The sequence below is a fragment of the Hyperolius riggenbachi genome, chromosome 5 (assembly GCF_040937935.1).
Source record: "Hyperolius riggenbachi isolate aHypRig1 chromosome 5, aHypRig1.pri, whole genome shotgun sequence".
In the NCBI taxonomy this organism is placed as follows: Eukaryota; Metazoa; Chordata; class Amphibia; order Anura; family Hyperoliidae; genus Hyperolius; species Hyperolius riggenbachi.
Window position 1 is genome coordinate 316,241,182 of NC_090650.1, and position 23,016 is coordinate 316,264,197.

At 42.1% G+C, this 23,016-nt stretch overlaps 1 protein-coding gene across 1 annotated transcript in view; it reads left to right on the forward strand.

Annotated features, from left to right (window-relative positions):
• Positions 1-23,016, forward strand: part of METTL4 (methyltransferase 4, N6-adenosine) — a 175,708-nt gene that overhangs the window by 68,474 nt on the left and 84,218 nt on the right. The window contains exons 6-7 of the mRNA XM_068237227.1: positions 3,177-3,283; positions 3,418-3,509. Coding sequence (XP_068093328.1) covers positions 3,177-3,283; positions 3,418-3,509 — 199 coding nt within the window. The remainder of the gene's footprint in view (positions 1-3,176; positions 3,284-3,417; positions 3,510-23,016) is intronic.

The following is a 23,016-nucleotide window of genomic DNA, read 5'->3' on the forward strand; positions in this document are numbered from 1 at the left end:
AGTATAAAACCTGATCCTTATTTGATCTCAGGTACAGCTGGACGCTGGAAACCTATCTGAAAAATGCTGTAAAAACCGCTACCAATAGTGCTCAGCGATTGAGATAGTGATTTGTGCTTTTTAGTGGGTCCCAGCTCTAAGTAAGAATTATTCTTCTCTCACAGCCATTTTATCCATCTGTTCATGATCTATAGCAACCCTGCACAATTGTGAGCGAGACACAAGTCTTATATAAAGAAATGTGGAGCAGTGGAATTATGATATAACTTCTAGTTCTCATACGTAATAGCAGGTGTGGTGCTAAGAGCCTGTAGGTAGGGAATCTCTCTATGCAGTGAAGATGATGCCAGGTTGCTCATTGATAATTCTCCCTAGAAGGCCGGAACAAAGAATGGAAACTAGAGCAAAGTGGACACCACTTCACACACTGCAAGGAGTTGGGATGTGAGTGTTTAAAGCAGCATGGGGGAAAGAGGCAGATTAAGTGGATTAGCTGTTAAGCTGTAACCTAATAGGCCTCATGGATTGACTTCTGTACAGCTGCTGTATTGACTAATATATGAAAGAGACCGACCCAAGGGGTCAGCCGATTAGAGTGCCCATCAGTAAAAAATGAAAGGGAAATACGTTACTAGTTTTATTTTCATGTAATCTCCATGACTTTGTTGCTCTTATTCAGCTCTGATGCAGCCATTGATAGAAAGATGAGAAAACTGTTGTTAGAGAGCCGGAGAGGACAGATGCCCTGTGGAGAGTAATACAAAGCACTTCACTACAATCCTAATATTGTTTGATGAACTTACTATCTCAGCAATTCTGAATTCTGTAAATAGAAAACCTAAGCCTCTGCTTGTGCAGTACAAATAAGGATGAAAGCGAAGTCCATGTAAAGTGCTAAAATAATGCTAATCACAGACTAGTTTCTCCTTCTCCTGGATAGGTAGATAGAAAAGCACACTTGATTGTCCACACGAGTCTTGTATCTAATGTTTTGGACAGATAATAAGGTGTAACATTCACACGATATGACCCATGCATGGATGTGATTTTGTGCACGCTTCTTCTGCTGCACAGCATTTGTAGCAAGGTATGTTATATTACGGAGGGTGGCAGCCGCAATACAACACAACCCAATGGGAAATCACATGGGTTGTCCTATAAAATGTTCTTGCATGTGTTACATCACAATAGACAGGAACACACTCTGTACTGTTGACAGTAACCTGAAAGCCTATGGACTTTCATGTTACCATGGAGATCACACACAATGGCCTCAATTCACTAAGATCATGCTGGAGATAATATAAAGCAAGAGAAAACTTACCACCAGTTACCACCACACATTGATCTTGCCTTATTAAGGTGTAATTCCTAGTACACACCATACAATTTTCTGTAAGATTTTTCTGTTAGATTTTCTGTAAGATTTTCTGTAATTAGATTATGTTCTGTAAAGTACTGGTAGAGACTGGTCATTATCTCTGGTGCATTGTCTTCTGGTTATCTCCTGCTGAGTAGAAAAATTGCTAGGCATATAGATGGTTAGATAGATAATTTCCAACATACTTACCTATGGACAGGGAAGGCTCTTCTTGATCCTATAGAGCCTTCCCTGTCCTCTCGTACCCCTCATTCCAGCGCCGTCACCCCCATTTAATTTGCTCCCCTAGGTAGTCTTCAAGTGACCAAAGACAGGCAGCTCTATACTATGCATGCACTCGGGGACACGAGTGCTTCTGAAGCCTCCTGAGGGCTCACAGATGTGTATTTGACCAATTGGTCGAGTACACCCAACGGGGTGACAATGCTGGAATGAGTGGTACAAGAGAGGACAGGGAAGGCTCTATAGGATCCAGAGCCTTCCTTGTCCATAGTGAAGTATCTGACTTTTTTTCTTCTGTGCTTTACATTAACTTTATTATCTGATCGTTTTGTGTAAAGGGTGACCAGTCCACTTTAAGGGCTTTTCTTGTGGCCTGCTATCAAACAGAACAGTATAATTTCATGTATATGGAGGCCAGTATGAACAGATTTTGATGCTAGTAATGTTACTGCATTTACATTTACAGTGTAAGTGGGAAGTTTCAGGTTTATATTTATGATAGCTTTTGTGAGCTCTTGCAAATAAGGAGAGCTGTAAAAAAAGTTCCTGCGATGAACAAAAGAAATCTGGGGACAGAGATCTGACATGGCAATTGGCAAATCAATACAGAGGAAGCCAGAGATGGGAGGGGGGGGGGTTACATGTACCCTATGTATGTGTACATGTAAACCCTAACATTTGACAATGATTATGGGTCGGTTCACACTTGTTTTGACACCATATCCGTGGCTCAGTTTTTTTGCCCTGGAAAAAAATGGAGCCCTGGATACCAATGTTAAAAATAGCGTCCGTCTTCACACACTTCAAAAAATGTATCTGTGGGCTCCGTTTTAGAAAACTGAACGGAGAGTCTGGATTTTGCAGATTTTTATGGAGCCCGGATACCCACGGAGGCAATGAAAGGCAACACAAAAACAGATCTCCTTCTACACAGAGAACTTTGCACACAAAACGGTTTCCAAAGCAGATTGCCTACTGCCTGCTCCTCCCCTCAGCGTCATCTTTGCGGACCTCTTTATCCAATAGAAACACACAGGAAGGAAGGACATGTTTTTGACATCTGTTTAAACGGACTGGAAACGTATGCTGCAAAAGCACAACATTTAGAAAAACTGATCAGTTTAAAACACATTCCGATCTGCAACCTGACAAGAGGTGTGGATGTGGATGACAATAATAGAAATATGACATGAGAGGGAAGAAGGACCCTGCTATAGGGCAAAGTCTTCTTTGTGCCAGTAATCATAAATCAGCCGTACCTGTGCTTGAGTTGTGGTTGCATTAGTGATTACTCATTACATAATTTGTACACGCCCCACACCTTTATTTATGGTAATCTTTGCCATACGGTGACTTTTTCATAACTGCAATCTAATGAAGCCAATTAAAGCCGCTTCCAACCATAAGTTAAACAAAATGCAGCGGAGGTAAAATATGACTCCACATGAAATTTACGCTATTGCTCTTTTAAATTACATGTATCAGTCTTCATTTGGAGGCACAGAGTAATGTATGACTTTTCTGTCTGCTTTAGTCTTTTTCATTAAACCGCTTCATTAATATTTCTTGTCAGATAACCCAGTCTGGAGAATATGTATTTCCAATCGAGTCGGCCCATAAAAAACCTTATGAAATTCTGGTATTGGGACGCCTAATGGATGCTAATGTTTCTCCAGCAAGGTAAAAATGAATGACAATATACAGTAAACTCATGTGCAGTGTTAGGCTGGGCTGATTGTTTATCCTCATAACTTGCATTACTGTCAACTTGCTGCTAATTCCAGCATATGCATGAAATGTGCATCTCTTTCTAGGGAACCAGACCCCGACTTGATTCCCATTCCACGGCACAAGATAATGGTCAGTGTACCCTGTAACCTTCATTCACACAAGCCCCCTCTATCGGGTATGTTTTGCTTTGCTTTCTTATACCTACAAAAATAAATAAATGCCTTTTATGTAGATTTAAAGCAAACCTGATGCGAAAATAAACTTATGCTATTAATTGTGTGTGTAGTACAGCTAAGAAATAGAAAATTAGTAGCAAAGAAAAAAGTCTCATATTGTTTTCCAGTACAGGAAGAGTTAAGAAACTTCACCTCTTATCTATGCAAAAGAGCTTATCTGAGCTCTTCAAACCCAACTTGGATCGAGGACAGTCCTGTTTTCTGAAGCACTTAAACAACCATGAAACAGTGAGAGGGCCAGTGCACACCAAAAGGCGCTAGCGTAATCGCAAACGCTCAGCATTTTTTGAGGTGATTTTTCAGAGCAATTGTAGGCAATGTGCCTAGCGATTTAATAATAATTCTTAGCGCTTTTTGGAGTCTTTTAGTGTAGCGTTTATTTTTTGTTACAGTAGAGCTGTAACTGAACAGCTTTTGTAACAAAAACGCTCGCACTCTCTCGTGTCCCTGCGGTCACGTTTACAAAAAAGCGGCTGAAAGCGTGCATATGGAAACAAGCCCTATTACCTGGAAACATTGAGACAGTACTTCCTTGTTTCTCTGTTGTCTTAAAACAGTGGTTAAATGCGTGGGATCAAATGGACTTGAATACAACACCCATAACACATTACTTCTAGACTGGGAGAAGGGTCATTGAAAATAATTCCATGTTATCTCTGTGAGCTAGGTATGCATACAAATCCACAATTTCATAGTATGTAAATAGACCTTATTTAAAGTGAACCCAAGGTGAAAATTAACTGATGAGATAAACAATTGTAGTTATCCTCCTACTCCTAAAACTGATTTTTTTTTTTAATAGATATCTCATAGTTTAATTTTGTATTGAAACATTTGCAAAGTAGATTGAATGTGACTGCCTATTAAGTGTCCCTAAATGAAAATACATGAACTATTGACCCTTCCTATCTCTCCCAGCTCTCAGAAGTTGTATTCTGCCAGGAAATATTTATGGCTGTAATTTAGTTATCAGTGTTGTTTACTATATTCCTGACAAGGTACCTGAAAATTAACTCAGGCAGCAAAATTAAACCAGTAAAAGAGCCTGGTTATTGTTTTTCGCACTGTACATACACATTTATCTCATCATGTCACATGTTGCCTCAGGTACACTTTAACCTATTAACGGCCACCTGACTTATTAAAACGTCATGTTTGACCCTGTTAACGGCAACAGGACGTTTTAATAAGTCGCTCGCTGCTCCGCGGCGCTTACGCCCCTGTTTACCGTCAGGTATCCACGTTTCGTGATTGGGGAAGAGGTCCTTTACCCAATCGCAATGCCTGGAATGAATGGACGTGGCCGCGATAAAACAGGAAGCCGTCACAGTGTAACAAAATGTAAATAAAAAAAGTGAACACTTCCTATGAAACGAAAAACGACACAGAGTAGCGCAATGATGGATATTTCTGCTGCTATGAGGTGGGGGCCGACTCCAGATCCAAAAGTCAGAAGATAAACAACAACGTTACCTCAGCGCAAAGTGTAGTCAGGACAATCTCAGTAGTAACGCTTGCCGCTGGTCAGCACATCCGCCAAGCGGATCGCTCAAGTCCAGTCTTATCAGATGAACGACAGACTGTACACACGCCCGATTTGACGTCCAAACGTCAGGTCGTTTGCGAAAATCCAACGTGTGTATGTAGCTTATTAGTAGACACTTTTTTGAAAAAAGTTAGTTCAGTCCTGGTTTGCTGGTTCATACAAAACCCACCTTCATAAATCATCACCAAAGTCTTGTACTCTCTCTGCCCTCTGGTGGCTGAAAGGTTTAGATTCCTTAACCACCCTGGCGTTCTGATAAGATCGCCAGGGAGGCTGCGGGAGGGTTTTTTTTAAATTAAAAAAAAACTATTTCATGCAGCCAACTGAAAGTTGGCTGCATGAAAGCCCACTAGAGGGCGCTCCGGAGGCGTTCTTCCGATCGCCTCCGGCGCCCAGAATAAACAAGGAAGGCCGCAATGAGCGGCCTTCCTTGTTTTGCTTACACCGTCGCCATAGCGACGAGCGGAGTGACGTCATGGACGTCAGCCGACGTCCTGACGTCAGACGCCTCCGATCCAGCCCTTAGCGCTGGCCGGAACTTTTTGTTCCGGCTGCGCAGGGCTCAGGCGGCTGGGGGGACCCTCTTTCGCCGCTGCTCGCGGCGAATCGCCGCAGAGCGGCGGCGATCGGGCAGCACACGCGGCTGGCAAAGTGCCGGCTGCGTGTGCTGCTCTTTATTTGGCGCAAATCGGCCCAGCAGGGCCTGAGCGGCAGCCTCCGGCGGTGATGGACGAGCTGAGCTCGTCCATACCGCCCAGGTGGTTAAAGAACTAAGGTTATTGACAACAGCAGGTCAAACCACAAAGAGATTGTGTCTCCCTCTCTCGCTTCACAGAGGCCTTTACTCTCTAGGCAACAAAGTTCACTCACACTAACTGTAACTTGGACACAGTCTCTGTTTCTTTAGGCAATACAGTGCTGAATTGCAGAAATGAACTGTTTATCTTCTCAAAGTTACTGTTTCTTTAAGAATATATCAAGCAGGCAGATCCTAATATCACCACGTTCATCAGAGGATAAATTCAGTATGCTGTGGTTAACTGTCACTTTCTCTCAGATAACCATCACTGAATCCTGGCTCTCTTCACTTGCTACCGGCTACTACTCTGATCACAGTCTGTGGCAAAGACAATTCTAATACTCATCTGTCTCAACAGTCTCTCTCTCTCTCTCTCTCTCTCTCTCTCTCTCTCTCTCTCTCTCTCTCTCTCTCTCTCTCTCTCTCTCTCTCTCTCTCTCTCTCTCTCTCTCTCACACACACACACACACACACACACACACACACACACACACACACACACACACACACACACACACACACACACACACACACACACACACACACACACACACACACACACACACACACACACACACGCTAATTGAGTAAGCATAAGTTTACTTTTTCTAGCACACAGGCATGCAATAGTAACTGTTAGCAGTTTACTGTGTCATGCTAGATTATTACAGCGCTTGTCAATTTCTTCCATTGATAGTGTGTGGTCAGTTTCCAGCAGTAACATTTAGGCTGCTTTAACAGTGAGACGTTACAGGCGCATGTTAGAGCAGCCTGTAACACAGCCCAACTCACAGTGATGAAAAATCAATGGGCTGTTCACAGTGCCCACGTTGCGTTACAGTGTAATGCTGGACGTTCAAAGAAAGTGCAGCATGCTGTGTGTTATACGCGATTTTAGCCACGTTAGACTGTTTGCACATGCTCAGTGCAGAAGAGGAGGAGGGTAGAGTCCGCTATTGTCCCTAGCCACATGGCTAATTAATATTCACTGCACTGTGTGATGTGCAGTGTTTACTTCCTAGAGCGGCCGCTTTGTGCTGCGATTGGCTGGCAGGACCATGTTATGCGGAGTGTTCCGATCACGTGGTCTCCACAGTCTTTGGACGCATGCGCCGTTTTCGTTCTACCAGTATCGAAACGAAAATGGCGCATGAAGAGACGCATAACGCGTCTCTATGTAGCATCCGAGTTTAGCACCACCATGCGTTGCGTTAGGGGAACGTTATGCAACCTTAACGTCCCCTCTAATGCAACGTCTCTGTGTGAAAGAGCCCTTAAAGAGGGGCACAATTTCTCAAATAGATTAGATGTTGGATATGATTAAAAAATAGATCTATTGAGAATCTTAAAAAAGGGAGGCTCTGTAAATCGATGTTCGATTTATATATTTTTTTTAACATCATAACTGATAACATTTTTATTTATTACATTTGGTTTGCATGAGGTTTAACGAGGCAGTGAAGCTCCCACTGGCAAACACTTTCACATGCACCAGCCACAGCAGTCAGTCTGGCAAACTCCAGGGTTGCCAGATTGCTTATCCAAGTCTCTTGGGCAATCACGAGATACCTGTCTATTTTTCCAACATGCTGGTGCAGACACTTGGATGCCATTGCTGACCAGATGGTAGCCCAAGTACACACAGACTTGGCAGCAGCAGAATCTCATGCATTCCGATCAAACATGAAAGAACAAACCAAACACTGTTTTCTTTGCTTTCTACATCCTGCTGTATTATATGACAGATTTCTGTTTAAGACAATAGCTATATTTCAAATTGTGAATGAAACCAGGTGTTATACATAAGATTTTCAGATATATAAGTGATATCTTTGGAATCACTATGTTTACATATTTACTAGAATACATTTAAACCTGATTTGCTAGTCTTCTGATAAAATGAACAAGGGTTCAATTTTCTATAAAGGTAGAAAGGGCTCTCAGTTCTGTCGGTTCCACAGGAACTTGGTCTCATCTGCACCCTTTTCTTTTGTTTGCAAGTAGAAGTTACTCTTCTGCTATAAGGTTCCCATTAACGATCCAGTTTCCCGAACCATTTACCCTTTCCTTCACAGCGATTAAGTGTGCCCATCAGACAGTGGTATCTGTGCACTGTCTGATGTCTTTTCATATCGCTCACTAAGATATGCTGCTGTAATCAGGTCAGCAATACAGCAAGATACCCAGGTCCTAAGTGAAAGACTGTCAAGTCGGAGCTCATTCCTACCTAAGTCATTGCAAATACCTTCTATTTTAAGAAGGCAAACTTCTGTTTTACATCACATTTTTAGTAAGGAGCTTTTTGGTCTCTTTCAGCTCCTTTCTCACTCCTAGGAGTTCTGGTTCACCATGAGCTTGCTGGGCAATCTGTCACCAAGTAGAGGACTTTTAAATTTAAATTGTATTTTGCTGTACTATTGATCTGCATACTGAGTAATTCTGCTAAGTGGTAATACTGGATTATGACCCAATGAGGGTGTGTGTGTGATGGGAGGGTTATGTATATCCTGAGCGCCAACCTCTTGATACATACACTCAGTGAACAGCTATGGAATCCCTTGATGGACAACTTGCCAAAAAATCTTCTCTGAGACTAGGGATGGTCAATGGGATGCTAATTTTCCCATCTCGCAAAGCTAATTGAATGCAACTGTGGACTGGGCAAGTCAAAATCTGCAGCAGCTGTATTTGATTGGTCCAGTTTGAAGCTGCATTAAACCTGCAGAATTATTAGCATAATATTGACCATCCCTACTGACTGCTATGCAATGATTTGTCTAGTGATGTGACAGCTGTTACAGCCATGCATGAATGCTAGAAGAGAATATCATTTTCATTCAAATCTATTAATATTTTCCTGCAGTCCAAATCATTTATGACAATTTTCCTGCTTATGTTTAGTATGACTTTAAGTGAACATTTTTCACTTCTCTTTTTTTTTTCCTGTGTTTGTGTTTTGATTTATTGCAGTGATTTAACATTGTTCAGTGTGTCAGCCTCAATAAGGCAATGAATCATTGCTTAAATGACTAGCAGGAGACTGAGCTGTCTGCTTTCTTTAGAGCTTGTGCACACTGTCATTGTACATGTTTGACAAAGAGGAGGATGTGTAGTTTTAAGTGTTGCATTTCCTCTCTGAAGTAATTTGCTTCTTGTGTGATATTGATGATCTCTGAATACAGTCATTAATAGGAAGAGTCTGACGCACAGCCGGTGACACACGTTGGCTGGACAGAGAAAAAAAGCTTTCTGAACTGGGGTCTGTCTCATGTTTGGGCACTAGCAAACTCCTAAGGGTTATCATATTGGATTTCTGTGTCACTGGCTCTCACTGTGGGATTTATACAGCCATGACAAAAAAAACCCTCAAATAAGGGTCTATAGAGGGTGGCTCACAAAAAAGAGGCCTGATTACCTGCCGTATATAGGTAAATAGGCAGACTTATGTGTAACGCTCTCATAGGACAGCAAATGCAGGCAACACAGGATTCAGTAAAGCCGGGCAGGACCCACATACAAGGACAGAGTAGGAGCTGCACAGGGACTAGCTGGCATCTGCATGTAAACTTGCGCTCATGGCAGGCACCTGGCCTTTTTTTCATGAGCCACCCTGTAGTAAGTTATTATTATTATTATTATTATTGACTAGCTGATGGCCTGGCATTGCCCGGGTATGTATTTGGCTGGTGTTGGCTCTGCCCACTTTTTCTAACCCTAGTGCACAATTACGCAATTACCTAGTTTCTGAGCTTTGCGGTCTTTGACATCAATGATTTACAATGGAATGAAACAAACCTGATTGGCTGTGGCTCCACCCCTATTCTGAATTTGAACCCCAGCTGCCAGAGAGATACGTAGAGAGTGCACTTCTCTTGCGCAGACTGGCCGCGACTGGCAGAGCTTACGGGACACGGTACCGGAGCTGGAAAAAACGAAGGATGGCGGAGTGGGAGCGATCCGTGCACATGGGGCTGGAGGAAGCCCCGGGTATGTATAAAATACACTTTGGTGCTACAGTGGTACACTTTAATGCAGTTATATCACAGGAACAGTATTACTTTGCTGACAGAGGTTTTTTCTTCTAAGGATGCATAGAAGTGCCATTTTTCACGATCTTTATAGCGTCTATTCCAACTGGGAAGCAAGGGCGTAACAATAGACCCTGCAAGGGTTGCAGCAGCAGGGGGGCCCAGAAGCCACAGGGGGCCCCATCCTGAGAGACTGACAACTAAGGGCAAGGAGAGAAAAAAACTTTCTGCTCTCTGCACAATTGTTCTAATGACTGCATCTGCTCAGCCACTTATAAGGAATCATACAAAGTTTTGCAGACATAGATTTGTAGACAGAGCCTATTCAGTGTGCAGCAGGCTCCTCTGTACAATGTCCAGCCCCCAGCCTCTCTACCTCTCCCCGAGTGCTTGGTCCTGGCGGAAGGGGGCCCCATCCAAAGTTTTGCAGGGGAGCCCAGTGGTTTCTAGTTACGACCCTGCTGGGAAGGCTGTTTGCTGACGGGTAATCACTTGGTGTACTCGGACTGCCAGCTTTCTCCGTCTCTCTCCCCCCAGCACAAGCCAATGTATAACTGCATTTGTTGCTGCACACAAAGTTCTGATTAGGGTAGCTGCTGTAAATAAATGAACCTAAATATACAGAGAGATAAATTAGTTGGTATAAGGGGAACAGAGAATCTGGGCGCCACTATTGACACCAATATAAAGTAGCAGCAAGCGGGCGCTGAAGTGGTCAATAGTCACCAAAACTTCGGCTCTGGCAAAGCAGATCTTGTATAGCTTTAAAAGTATCCTGCAGATGCCAAGTGCTCAGAGGGACAATGTGACCATCACCAAGATATGAATTAAAAGCACTGATCAGTGTCCAGGAGTTCAAAGCAAAAAATTAAATAAAATAAATGCTGCATGAACCCAGATAAAAATATATACTCATATTGTGGGTCCTGTACAACAGGGACCCAATCAACATAAGCAAGCCTTAATGCACATCCAGTTCCATATAGGTGTAATAAACCTGGAGTTGCCCACTATCTAGATCATTTTTGACTGGGTTTAGTGATTTTGCCGTCATCAGAGGGGCGACTCTTTTTAGCTGCAGTAGTGTATAAATAACATCAGAGACGAGGATTTTGGTAATCTTGTCAAATCTAACAATAATGCTAGAAACACCTGTTCTGCATATGCTTGTTCAGGATCTTTGGCTAAAAGTATTAGAGACAGAGGATCATCAGGACAGCCAGGCAACTAGTATTGCTTAAAAGGAAATAAATATGGCAGCCTCCATATCCCTCCCTCTTCAGTTGTCCTTTAAAGTATTATGCTGGGCATACAAGGCTCGATTCTCCCGCTCGATCGATTCACTGCTCGATTCCGCAGTCAATTCTCTTATCCTCCGCTCATTTTTTTTCCATTCACTTCAATCCGTAATCGAGCGGCGAAACGATCGGGTGGGAGATCGGACATGTTGGAAATTATCTATCGAGCCATCTTAATGGCTCAAAATCAAGCCGTGTATTCCCAGCATCAGAGGCAGAGGATCAGCAGGACAGACAGGCAATTTGCATTATTTAAAAGGAAATAAATAGGTCAGCCTAAATAATCTTATTACTTCAGGTGTGCTTTAGCTGAACACTCCTCACACCCCACTGCTCTTGATGAATATCCAAATAGGCAAGCCCCATAGTTCTGTATTGTCTGCTTTTAGCTGAATAGGTCTTTTCTTTGTAGAAATGTGTACTTAGCTGAATAGGGCTTGGCACAATATTATTATTATTTAGTATTTATATAGCGCCGACATATTACGCAGCGCTGTACAGTGTATAATACAATATTGCTAAGGCTGCAGACAAAGCAGTGTATGAGGCAAAATAAAGACCAGTATGACCTCTAAGTACAGCCCTGCCTGTGTTGCTGCACTATGGCCAGGTCCAATGCAAGCTTTTAAGCCCCATCTACACCATACAATTTTTTGTGCGATTCGCTTCATTGATTCGATTTGATTCAATCCAACATGTCCGATCAGGGGTGCATATTATGTCGGCGCCGCTCAGTTCGGCGCGGGGAGAGACGAATGACTGCTTTCTCCACTGCCGCTAAACTCCGAGGCGGCATTAAATACTATTCCCCTTCCGAGTTGTCGCAACTCTGAGGGAGATGTAATTCAGGGTCTGGCATCCACCAGAGCCCCGAATTACCGCTGCGCGGGGTGCACATCATAGCATTGCTGCTATGACGGCGCCTAGTTTCGGCGCTCGGCTCTCTGAGCCGCGCGCCGAAATGAACTGATCCTTCCGATCGGAATTCGATTTGATCGGTAGTGTGATCGATTTGCCATTGTTTTGCAATGACATTCGACCGAATGAATCAAATTGAATCCCGATCGGACATGTCAGATCGTATTGATGAATCGAATCACACAAAAAATTGTATGGTGTAGATGGGGCTTTAGTTGGACAAGGACCTTTAATTTTCACAAGAACTTGTGAGCAAAAAATGAAAAATATAGTTACTTGGTTGTTAATAAACCAAAAAAATCATGACTCATAAAGCCATTCCATCTAATAAGGCTCCTAAAATACACTTGTGAATATTGTCTCTCAGTAACGCTTTCAAAATGAGCTTTATTTCAGAATATAGTCACCTAGAAATCAGTCTGGCAGTTTCTACAAATCCCAGGCTCAGATTTAGTTCTCCTTTTATGTTATGTCCCCACATGTGCTAAATAATGTTTCTCATCCCCCTAATCAACCACCCCTTCCAGTGCCTGGAAATGTTATCAGTGTCTGCGCAAATGTGAATTAGTGTAATTGACTTTGCTGAGTTTGTAATTATCCCATTTGTGTACAGACTAGGATGCCATAGTTGAGACTAAAGCAGCCCATACACTCAGCCGATTTTCTGGCCGACCGATCGATCGCGGTCGATCGATCGATCGATCGATCGCAAATCGGTTGGCCAATCGACCGATCGACGGCCGATTTCGATCGATTTCGATGGATTTCCATCGAACTTGCAGGGTGGAAAATTTAGGTCGATCTGATGAGATTGCTTATCAGTTTGCATTGGCCTTAATGGAAATCTGATGGCAAAAAAATGCCATCAGATCGAATTTCAACAGATTTCAAACTGAAATCTATTGGAATTCTATTCTGGTAAAAAATGTTCTAAAAACGCATCAGATAGATCATCAGATGCATTTCTTATCTGTCTGCTGCCAATCTGACGAGTGTATGGGCACCTTTAGTAAATTGCTATACTGCAGAAAATTAAATCTTTTGAAACTTAAAACAGAAGTACTGGTATGTCTCTTGGTGTGAAGTGCAGCCTCATTCACATAAGTCGCTGCTTGATCTGTTATTTTGGCAATAGATTAACCACTGCATTGGTCTGTTTTACAGTAAAATGGTTCATTTGATTGGGAAATAAGGGGTTAAGTTATTCATATTAGGACACAAAAATAAACGGGTTTGTGTTTTTTTTTCCTTTTAGTAAAAAAAAAAAAAAAAAAATCCAAACATGGAGTACAGTGGAAAATCAAGCTTTTTACATTTCTTTTCAGCAGTACTGTAGTAAAAAAGACACAACATTTTTAATGGGACATTTTCTTGGTATATCAGTCATAAAGACCCCATCCTTCCCTGAGTATTTTGTGGCCCTTCCCTACTTGTGATCTTATGTTCCTAGTATGGGTGTATGTGTAGTTTTCAGTGCTCTTAAATTGACAGCTGGGTCCTCTGTAGACACAATACAAATTGATGCAGTTTTCAGTTTTTTGTGTTCTTTTTGGGGTGGGAGGGGCTAAAGGTGGGTGTTTGTTTCTGAAACCTGGGGTGGAAGACAGGAAGTAACGCAGCCTGGTTACAATAACCCTTAATCCCTTGGCTATATATTGACCAGGCTCTGTGTTGTGCTTGGATTAGGTTTGCTAGACCAATAGACATTATTGGAGGGGTCTACAAAAGGATGCATGAACCAAAATTATTGTTTATGTAGTGCTGACATCTTCTATGAAGGTTTACTGAGCGCATGGTCATATCATTAACTGTTTCTCACAATCTAATATCCACCATAATCCTAATTCGGTATCCCTATTGTAGACTAAGAGCATTTTTGGGATAAAACGGATGACTTTTTTGTTTATTGGATGTCAGAGGAAAACGGTGTGCCTGAAAAAAAAACATACTGACACACAGAGAGCAATTTAGACATTTTGATCTGAGTAACAAACAAACAAAACCAGACTGCTTCACTGCTTTCTCTAAGGTGTCCACACATCTACTAATTTTGTGGCCCAATTAACTATCCGATATGAAAATATTGAATCGGATGAAAATCTGTGCCAAAACAAGTATGCCTGATCGATGATTCGATTAATTTTGGGCCAGGTTTTGGAAAACCTCTGATATCGTCGATTTGGTGCCCAATGGTAAAGGCATGTGATATTGTGGTGACTATTGTACATGACAGGGATATATACAATGAAGCCGCCAGGAGATTTGGTCGCAGGGTAAAGCCAATAAATGCCTCATCCTGCTCCTGCACAAGTCCCGGAGGCGCTAATTACTATTCCCCCTGCAGGCTCCCATGGATAGTGGGGAAAGATTTAATTTGGCTTCCAGCAATTGCTGGTGCCCAAATTACTCGGTGAGCGCGGCTATAGCATTAATTCCTATTACAGGCTATGGCGGTGCCAGCTGCACACAAATCTCTGGTGCTGTTTTTACAACGCTCCTGTAACAGAACCTGGCTGCTGTTCCACCAAGTGTAAAATGTCCTCCCCCAGTGCTCATGTGCCGAGTTCTCACCTGTCTCGCTGGCATGACTCCTGGCCTCCTCCGCCATCAACCTCGCATGGCAGACGGGGGTGATGTCGCAGGAGGACAGGAGTCGCACCAGCGCAACAGGTGAGAATTTACACTGCACACAGGCATAGGAGGCATTTTTCATTTGGGGGCGGCCTGGCAGACAGCGGAGGCTTTGTCGCTAAGCCTATGTTGGATAGATTTCATGCTGAAATCTATTGGGAATTGGTCTGCGGTGTATGGGCAGGCAACATATATCTCTCGGATGAGAATCGTTTAGAGAGTTCTGTTTCATGGTCAGTCTGCCCATACATCACTAGATGTGTGCACCTTCACTGTTCCTCTTACCCTCCTCACTGGTCCCACTTCTCACACAGAGAGGTTCAGTCAGTAAAAACAATAGACTTTACTTCTGGCTTCAGTATGTAAGGATTTGGAATTCTCACAAGCAGTCTGGCTCTTCCCTACTTTCTGAAGTCATTTCCTCGTGTGCTGTGGCGTGTGATGGAAGTTGGAGCTCAAAAGTAATACTATATTTTTTCCATGGCAGGAAATAGATAACATTTTTACTCAAAGCAATGTCAGCTGAGAATGCTAACCATGGTATTATTTATTGATTTATGTGACGTGTGGGTTTTCAGACTCTTTCACACTATACGCATAGCCATGCACTTCAGTGCAAGTGGCCGAGAAGGTGAAATGCACAGTCAGTGGAAAAAAATCATTTAATCACATTGTATTTGCTCACATAAATGTGTTACCAGACGTTATGAAAATGTTCACGTAACTGTGACTTGCACTTTCATGTATTGCAGAACAGAACTATGGAAGCGTAATAAAAACGTGTTAAAACTCATGCCTTTTGCTGCTCTGTAAAGAGCCCTAAATGATGGCTCTACATTAAAGAGGCAATGGACCAGTGAACCTAAAATGTAGTTAACGTCACATACAAATGGTAAACGGGAAGAACAATTTTAGCCATGAATGTGCAAAATGAATGGACATTTAGCTGTGCCCATATTTTTTAAAGCACCTGTGCAATAAAAACATATCGTAGAACAAAATTACATTATAGCAAATGCACTGGAACGTTTGCTAAGGTTGCATAGGCATTGAAGGCAAAAATGCCAGTTGCCTGCCTGTCATGCTGATATTTTATCTTCAGTACTGTCTGAGCATCAGATCTGCAACATTCATGTGGTCAGTGGAGTCATAACACTTGACCTATATACTCACTTTGGGTCTGTTATTAACTTATTACAGGCAGGGAATAAGCATTACAACCAGGCAAGTAGCAGTTTTTATAAGGCACATAACCTTCCATACGTTTACTTTAGACTTCCTAATGGGTACAAGTCGTCCCTTGATAATTTCCATATTGCGGCTTTCAGAATAAACTTGTTTGACTTTCAGAGTAATGTGTTTGTTTTAAATGCTTTCCCTTTATTGTTAATCAGTTTTTATTAAGGTACCAATTAGGGAATTTTGACTGATGAACAATCGGAGGTCTTAAAATTCAATTATTTTACATTCAAATAAATGTATACAAGGTAAAACCTTTTTTTGGGGGGGGAGGGGGATTGTGATTGCTAACTGTGTGACAGAGAATTTTGCTCACTTCATTGGGACAGAAAAAGGCTAACATTCCAGTAGAAACAGTGATGACAAAAAATACGAGCTGATTTCGGCGCGCGGCTCATAAGGGCCGAGCGCCGAAACTGGGCGCCGTCATAGCAGCAATGCTATGATGTGCACCCTGCATAGCGGTAATTCGGGGCTCTGGCGGCTGCCAGACCCTGAATTATATCTCCCTTCGAGTTGCGACAACTCGGAGGGGGAATAGTATTTAATGCCACCTCGGAGTTTAGCGGCAGCAGGGAGAGCCGCCATTTGACTCTCACCGCGCCGAACTGAGCGGCGCCGATATGACATGCACCCCAAAAAATAAGTAACAAACATTTTTTGGATGGCTGGGTAGAATTAGCTTTTTTTTTTAAAACTGTTTATTGTTGTCCCTCCTTTCCTATCATTGGGACCACAAAAGTGCAGATTAAAGTCAAATAGGGCTATGGAGGTCACAGAAACAGGAAGTTAAGAAAATTCTCCAGCAAAACCACAAATAGCTATGGGGTGGGTCACACTGCAAGAGCTTTTTCTAAGCACTTGTGTTTTTAAAAGCTCTTGCTAATGTAATGCTATGCGTTTGTTCTCAGGTGAGCAGTGTGATTTTATAAATCACCCATAGCATTGCATTAGCAAGAGCATTTCAAATCACTAGCGCTAAAAAGCTCTAGCAGTGTGACCCAGGCCTTAGAGTCCCTCTTCACACTGCTGCTGTTGTGCCTGATCGGGCTGCCCTATAATTTACGCTGCCCCGCCTGCGCAGTAGGAGCCTGTGCTGCCACATTTCCTATTCAATTATGCTGCCAGTGCTAATCACCACAAATATCTCTGCAGCCACACCTCCTACACTCCCCAAATTTTCAGGGTAGGGAGGGGATCCCCCGAACTACCTCTGTGCCAAATTGCAGCCCCAAGCCCCCCTGGTTCTCAATATAGGTGTCTGCAATCTATCTCGGGAAACAGTGGGGCTTGGGACTACAATTTGGAAACCAGAGGTAGTTCGGGGGAGAGGGGGGTCCTCTCTCTACCCTGAGATTTAAGGAGTGTAGGAGGTTTGGCTGCAGAGAGAGTTTGGGGGATTATATTAAAGTTCCCACTAAGCATACGTGTTACTTAGTGCAGAAGGCAGCTTCCGGGCAGCACGATCAGAAATTACACCAAAAACAAAATATTTTTTTCCCCCTGGAGTTCAGCTTTAAAAATATTGTGTACATACCTTTATATACAGTACCTTTATATAGATATATGTGTTTCTAAAAAGACAAAGGTGTTCTAGCCATTTCTCTGATTTTCAGTATGCTTCTACTGTGATCAGTGTTGTTTGTGTGCCTTTGTTTCATGTGATTTACAGCTTTTCTCAACAGCATAGGTGGCTGAGAGTTTAAGTATTGTTATCCTGTAGATATTGTTTTCGTTTCTTACTGTCACTTTGTTCCAAAGCTACATCTACACTGTACGTGCTCAGTTATATTGATGGTTTGGGTGAATAGTGCATAAGAATTGCTGGTACAGATCACAGAAGCTCAGTATTAATATGCTGGATGGATTAAATCAGCATGAAGCACTCTATGCCAGAGGCTTCAAGATAATTAAACTCTTAGAACAATTCACAATAAGGGCCACACATTGGTATTTCACAATAAAGGTTCACTAGGTCATTGTGCATTGGGGAATTATGTAATCACCAAACTAAAGTTGTGTTTTTAAACACAAGACTCATTATATTGGATATTTAAAGAACATTTTAACCAAAAGCAGCTGAGAGTGATAAACGTGTTATGTGAACAAGTACATCTGTATCTGTATCTCTACCTCTTGGAGGGTGGAGTAGGTTTTTCTTGTTTTTGTTTTCCCTACTATATTTTGAATAGAAATGGATAGTAGACAAAAGTTTTTTTGCCCTGTAGTAGTGACAGTGCCCTACCCATGGCACTACATTCACCTATACACCATCAGTTTTCATCCTTTGCTGTAAACTTTATCTTTTGCTTACAGTGGCTTTTATGTGTGAAATAGATCTTATCACCATGGACCTTATATGTTCTGCTCATTTTTGCATGATATTATTCCAGGCACTTCGGCTTCCTCCAGCACCCCAATAACGTACTAGGAAGTTAATTGGCTCCACCTAAAAGTGGTCCTAAAGTAAAGCCATAAAACATGTGGTGTACTCCCTATAACTTAGCCCTGCTGGGAACATCCGGCTACTTATTTTCAGCCTGAACTATGTAAACCCATTCAGCATTATGTTCCAAGTGCCTAAGCAACACCTAGTATTGTTCTTCAGTGAAGCATAGTGCTTCTGATCAGGGGAAACTGCCAAACAAAACAGAAATATTGCCAGGACGACATTAACCATTTCAGCCCGCGGGTATTTTTCACCTTATGGACGAGAGGAATTTCCACATTTCAGCGCTTCTCTCATTCATTCCTCAATAACTTTATCAGTACTTATCACAACGAAATGATCTATACCTTGTTTTTTTTTGCCACCAATTAGGCTTTCTTTGGGTGGTACGTTATACTAAGAATTATTTTATTCTAAATGCATTATAATGGGAATAATAGGAAAAAATGGGAAAAAAATCATTATTTTTCAGTTTTCAGGCATTATAGTTTTAAAATAATTCATGCTACCGTAATTAAAATCCACACATTTTATTTGGCCATTTGTCCCGGTTATTGCAATGTTAAAATTATATCCCTAGTATAATGTATGGTGACAATATTTTATGTAAATAAAGGTGCATTTTTTCAGTTTTACATCCATCACTAATGTTTAGCCCAATATTTAATAATTATATGCCCTCTTGACATAGATATTTTTTTATTCAGTAGGTGTAATTTTACTATTTGGCCACAAGATGTCCCCGCTGAGCAAAATTCTAATAGCTACTTTGTATGCTACATAGGATACAATGTGTTGCTACATTGTAACTAGGGAAGTGATGCAAGGTTTCAATGGAAGCCTGCGATCACAGTGCCTGCAGGTAGATTAATGAATGGGAACTTTGTTCCCATTCATAAATCTAACGATCGGCGGCAGAAATCGTTAGTGTGGCAGTTCTATTTAGGAATGAACACTGTTTTTGAACAAAAACAGTGTTTATTCTTAGCTGTAATGTACGGATTGGCACAGGGGACTTTTGTCCCCTGCAGCCAAACTCCCCTTCTCCCGGCAGCAGCGTGATCACGGGCATCTGCCCGCACAATCGCCTGCACAGCCCACCAAACTGCAGGGACATGACTAGCGCGTCCCTGCGGCTCTAGCCGCAGCCGCTGCGGACGTGAAGCTCACGTCCGCACGGCATAAATTGTCAAAGAGAACCCGAGGTAGGTTTGAAGAATGTTATCTGCATACAGAGGCTGGATCTGCCTGTACAGCCCAGCCTCTGTTGCTATCTCAACCCCCCCTAAGGTCCCCCTGCACTCTGCAATCCCTCATAAATCACAGCCACGCTGCAGACAAACAGCTTGTCAGAGCTGGCTGTGTTTATCTCTATAGTGTCAGTCTGCTGCTCTCCCCGCCTCCTGCAGAACTCCTGTCCCCGCCTGCATCCCTTCCCTCCCTGCTGATTGGAGGGAAGGGACGGGGGCAGGGACCGGAGCTATGCAGGAGGCGGGGGAGTAGCTGAGACTGACACTACAGATGTAAACACAGCCTCACAGCACGGCTGTGATTTATGAGGGATTGCAGAGTGCAGGGGGACCTTAGTGGGGTTTGGGATAGCAACAGAGGCTGGGCTGTATAGGCAGATCCAGCCTCTGTATGCAGATAACATTCTTTAAACACACCTCGGGTTCTCTTTAAAAGACAAGTATACTTATAAAATACTTTATCCATCAGTGGGTATAGAAATTCCCCATCCCCCTTTCCTCCTTCAAACTATTCAGGTTTTGTTTCTTTGCATTCTGTAATTCATTTACACACACAACAAATGATTTTTCCAGTTGTGTTTACTCATTGCAGCTTATAACAGCCAAGTAAAAGATATAATAGCAGCAGTCCAGAATAAAAAATAAAAAATAATCACTGAAATGGATAGCGGTTCACCCTGCTCGTAAATAAAAGTTGTTAACTTAATCATATGTTCCCTTTCTTTGTTGCACATCAAGCTGTTTGCCTTTACCAGTTTGAAATCATTTGAAAACACTTATTCCTGGAGCATTCTAGTCCTCAAAACCTGGATGGAAAAAGAGATAAGGAAACTAGTTAGAGAGGCCTGATACTATGTTTGATGTTGAGGCCAAATAGCTTGCCTCTGACCTCATCTTGCCATACCTTCTTAGAAAGCCAATACAGCTCACCATCCAAAGAACACTTAACACAGGGTTGCAGTAGCATCCGTCTGTAGGAGTGTTACTCTGCTGCAGGGAGTGGCGCACTTGTCAGGATAAAAGTAGAAATAGACTACAGACTTCACTTCTGGAATCCTATAGGCGCCATGCAAAGTTACAGCTCAGCTGTCTCCAAATCTTTCAGTTCTACAAAAAAATGTAAATGTATTATCAGCTCTCTTGTTGTAACCTTGCTCCCCATAAACATTGTGAGTTGGAGTTCCAACTTAGTGGTTAGGAAATGTTATTCCATTTTCTTGTGGCGTTGGTTTGGTGAAGGTTTTTTAACTCTCTGCTATTGGTGCCATTAATACTGTAAGGTATGTACAAAGCACTTTCCATGTACTGGGAAATGCCCTCTACCAAAAGATGAATTGATACACTTGCAGCCATGCACTAATGGCATCTGTCTGTAATCACTCTTCAACATTCTTGGGTTTGTCTCAACTTAATGTGCAAAATGCCATTTGGCCTAAATTATTTAACAACACTACAGAATGTATTATTCCAAGTTTCCATCTGCATAAGATTCACAGCAAGTGCAAGTCAGACTGTTAGCCGAGGGGGAAGATGGTAAGAAGAGGGCTATTTTGGATATTTAATTTAAAGTTAAATGGACATCTTTTAGTTCCAGAATATTTGCTGAACAGAAAATATCTAAAGTTATTTGCATGCAAGGTGCAGAACATACGGTACAAAAATAAAAAGCTTCCAAATGGTCCCCTGACTGATGGTGCAAATGTACTGCATTATTGATTGTGACCTTGCAGGAAGGAGTATATTGCAATGCAACTCCTGCAATAATGAATGTGTGTGTGTGTGTATATATACACGCACAAACAGAGGCTCTTATGCAATTAACTTTCTCCTGAGTTTTCTCCTATGTGATATTTTCAAATTTGTCTATTAAATGCCTTTTAAACCACCAGCAAGCAAGAAAATACTCAAAATAATGTTGGTAGTACTTTTTCTTCTACTTTTTGATACTTTTTCAATTGCAGTGTGCTGAAAATATGTTTTACGTTGAAGATAAAAAATTATCACCTAGGAGAAAACTCAGGAGAAAAAGTGAATTGCATATGGCCAGAGAGAGAGAGATTCAACATTTACTGCATCATTTTTTTAAAGCATCCCTACATCACCACTTTTTCCGGAAGTGCCTATAACTTTTGCACAGTACTATCTAGCTATCTTTCTACATATATGTGATTTTAACTGGAAGCTGTCATCCTCTTGAAGGGGGTGGTAGATGGAGAACTGCTGTCCACCAAAGAGGGACTATATAAGAAAATGATAATGAAATTAGTGTGACTACAAATGTCAACTGTGTTGTCAAAGTGAATTTCTAAAACATTCAATGTTTTGCGTTTACATTAAAATCTTAAAATAGTTCTGCCCATGACTGCTACTAGTCTTATGGCTTTATTTATCAGGATTGCTCTGCACATGTTAATAAGGCCCACTCTCTCCATTTATTTATGTCAGCATGTTGAATGGATGTCCTGGGAATATTTCCCACTCAGTAGATAGCTATTGGAGTTTACTCAATGCATGGTGCAAGCACAATGGCATAGGGTTTAGCTCTCTCGCCTTGCAGTGCTGGGTCTCCGGTTCAAGTCTAGCCAAGACACCATCTACACAGAGATTGTATGTTCTCCCCATGTCTGCGTGGGTTTCCTCCACTCACTCTGGTTTCCTCCCACATCCTAAAAACATACAGATAAGTTCATTGGCTTCCCTGTAAATTGTCCCTAGGCTAGGATACATACACCACAAGATAAATACATAGACATGACTATGGTAGGGATTAGATTGTGAGCCCCTCTGAGGGACAGTTAAGTGATTCTGTACAGCGGTGTGGAAGATGTCGCCACTATATAAATACTAAAAAATAATAACTTTAAACAGTCCATATTTGTAACTGACCCATCCTTTTATATACTTTATTGTTCAAGCTGTAACCATATAAAGAATAGGAATGCCTGTATAGTGAAATTTAAAGGATACTTTAACTCTAAATGTATTTAAAAAATGATGCCTTATGTGTGTATGGGGAGTTGTGCAGAGTCTTACCGCACCTCCCATTGCCCCGGTTGTACCCTCAGCTCTTCTCCAAATCATCCCATTCTGTCCCCACGGTCGGCGCAGTCGGTGACCTCTGACCCGAACATGAGCAAATGTGCAGTATGTCCGCTGGGTGCCTTGCGTATGGAGTCGTGGGGGATCACAGTCGTAAGGTGCCCTAGCGGGCATACTGCGCATGTGCGGTGTCGTATGTCCGGGTCCGAGGTCACCGACTGCCGACCAGGGGGACAGAACTGGATAATT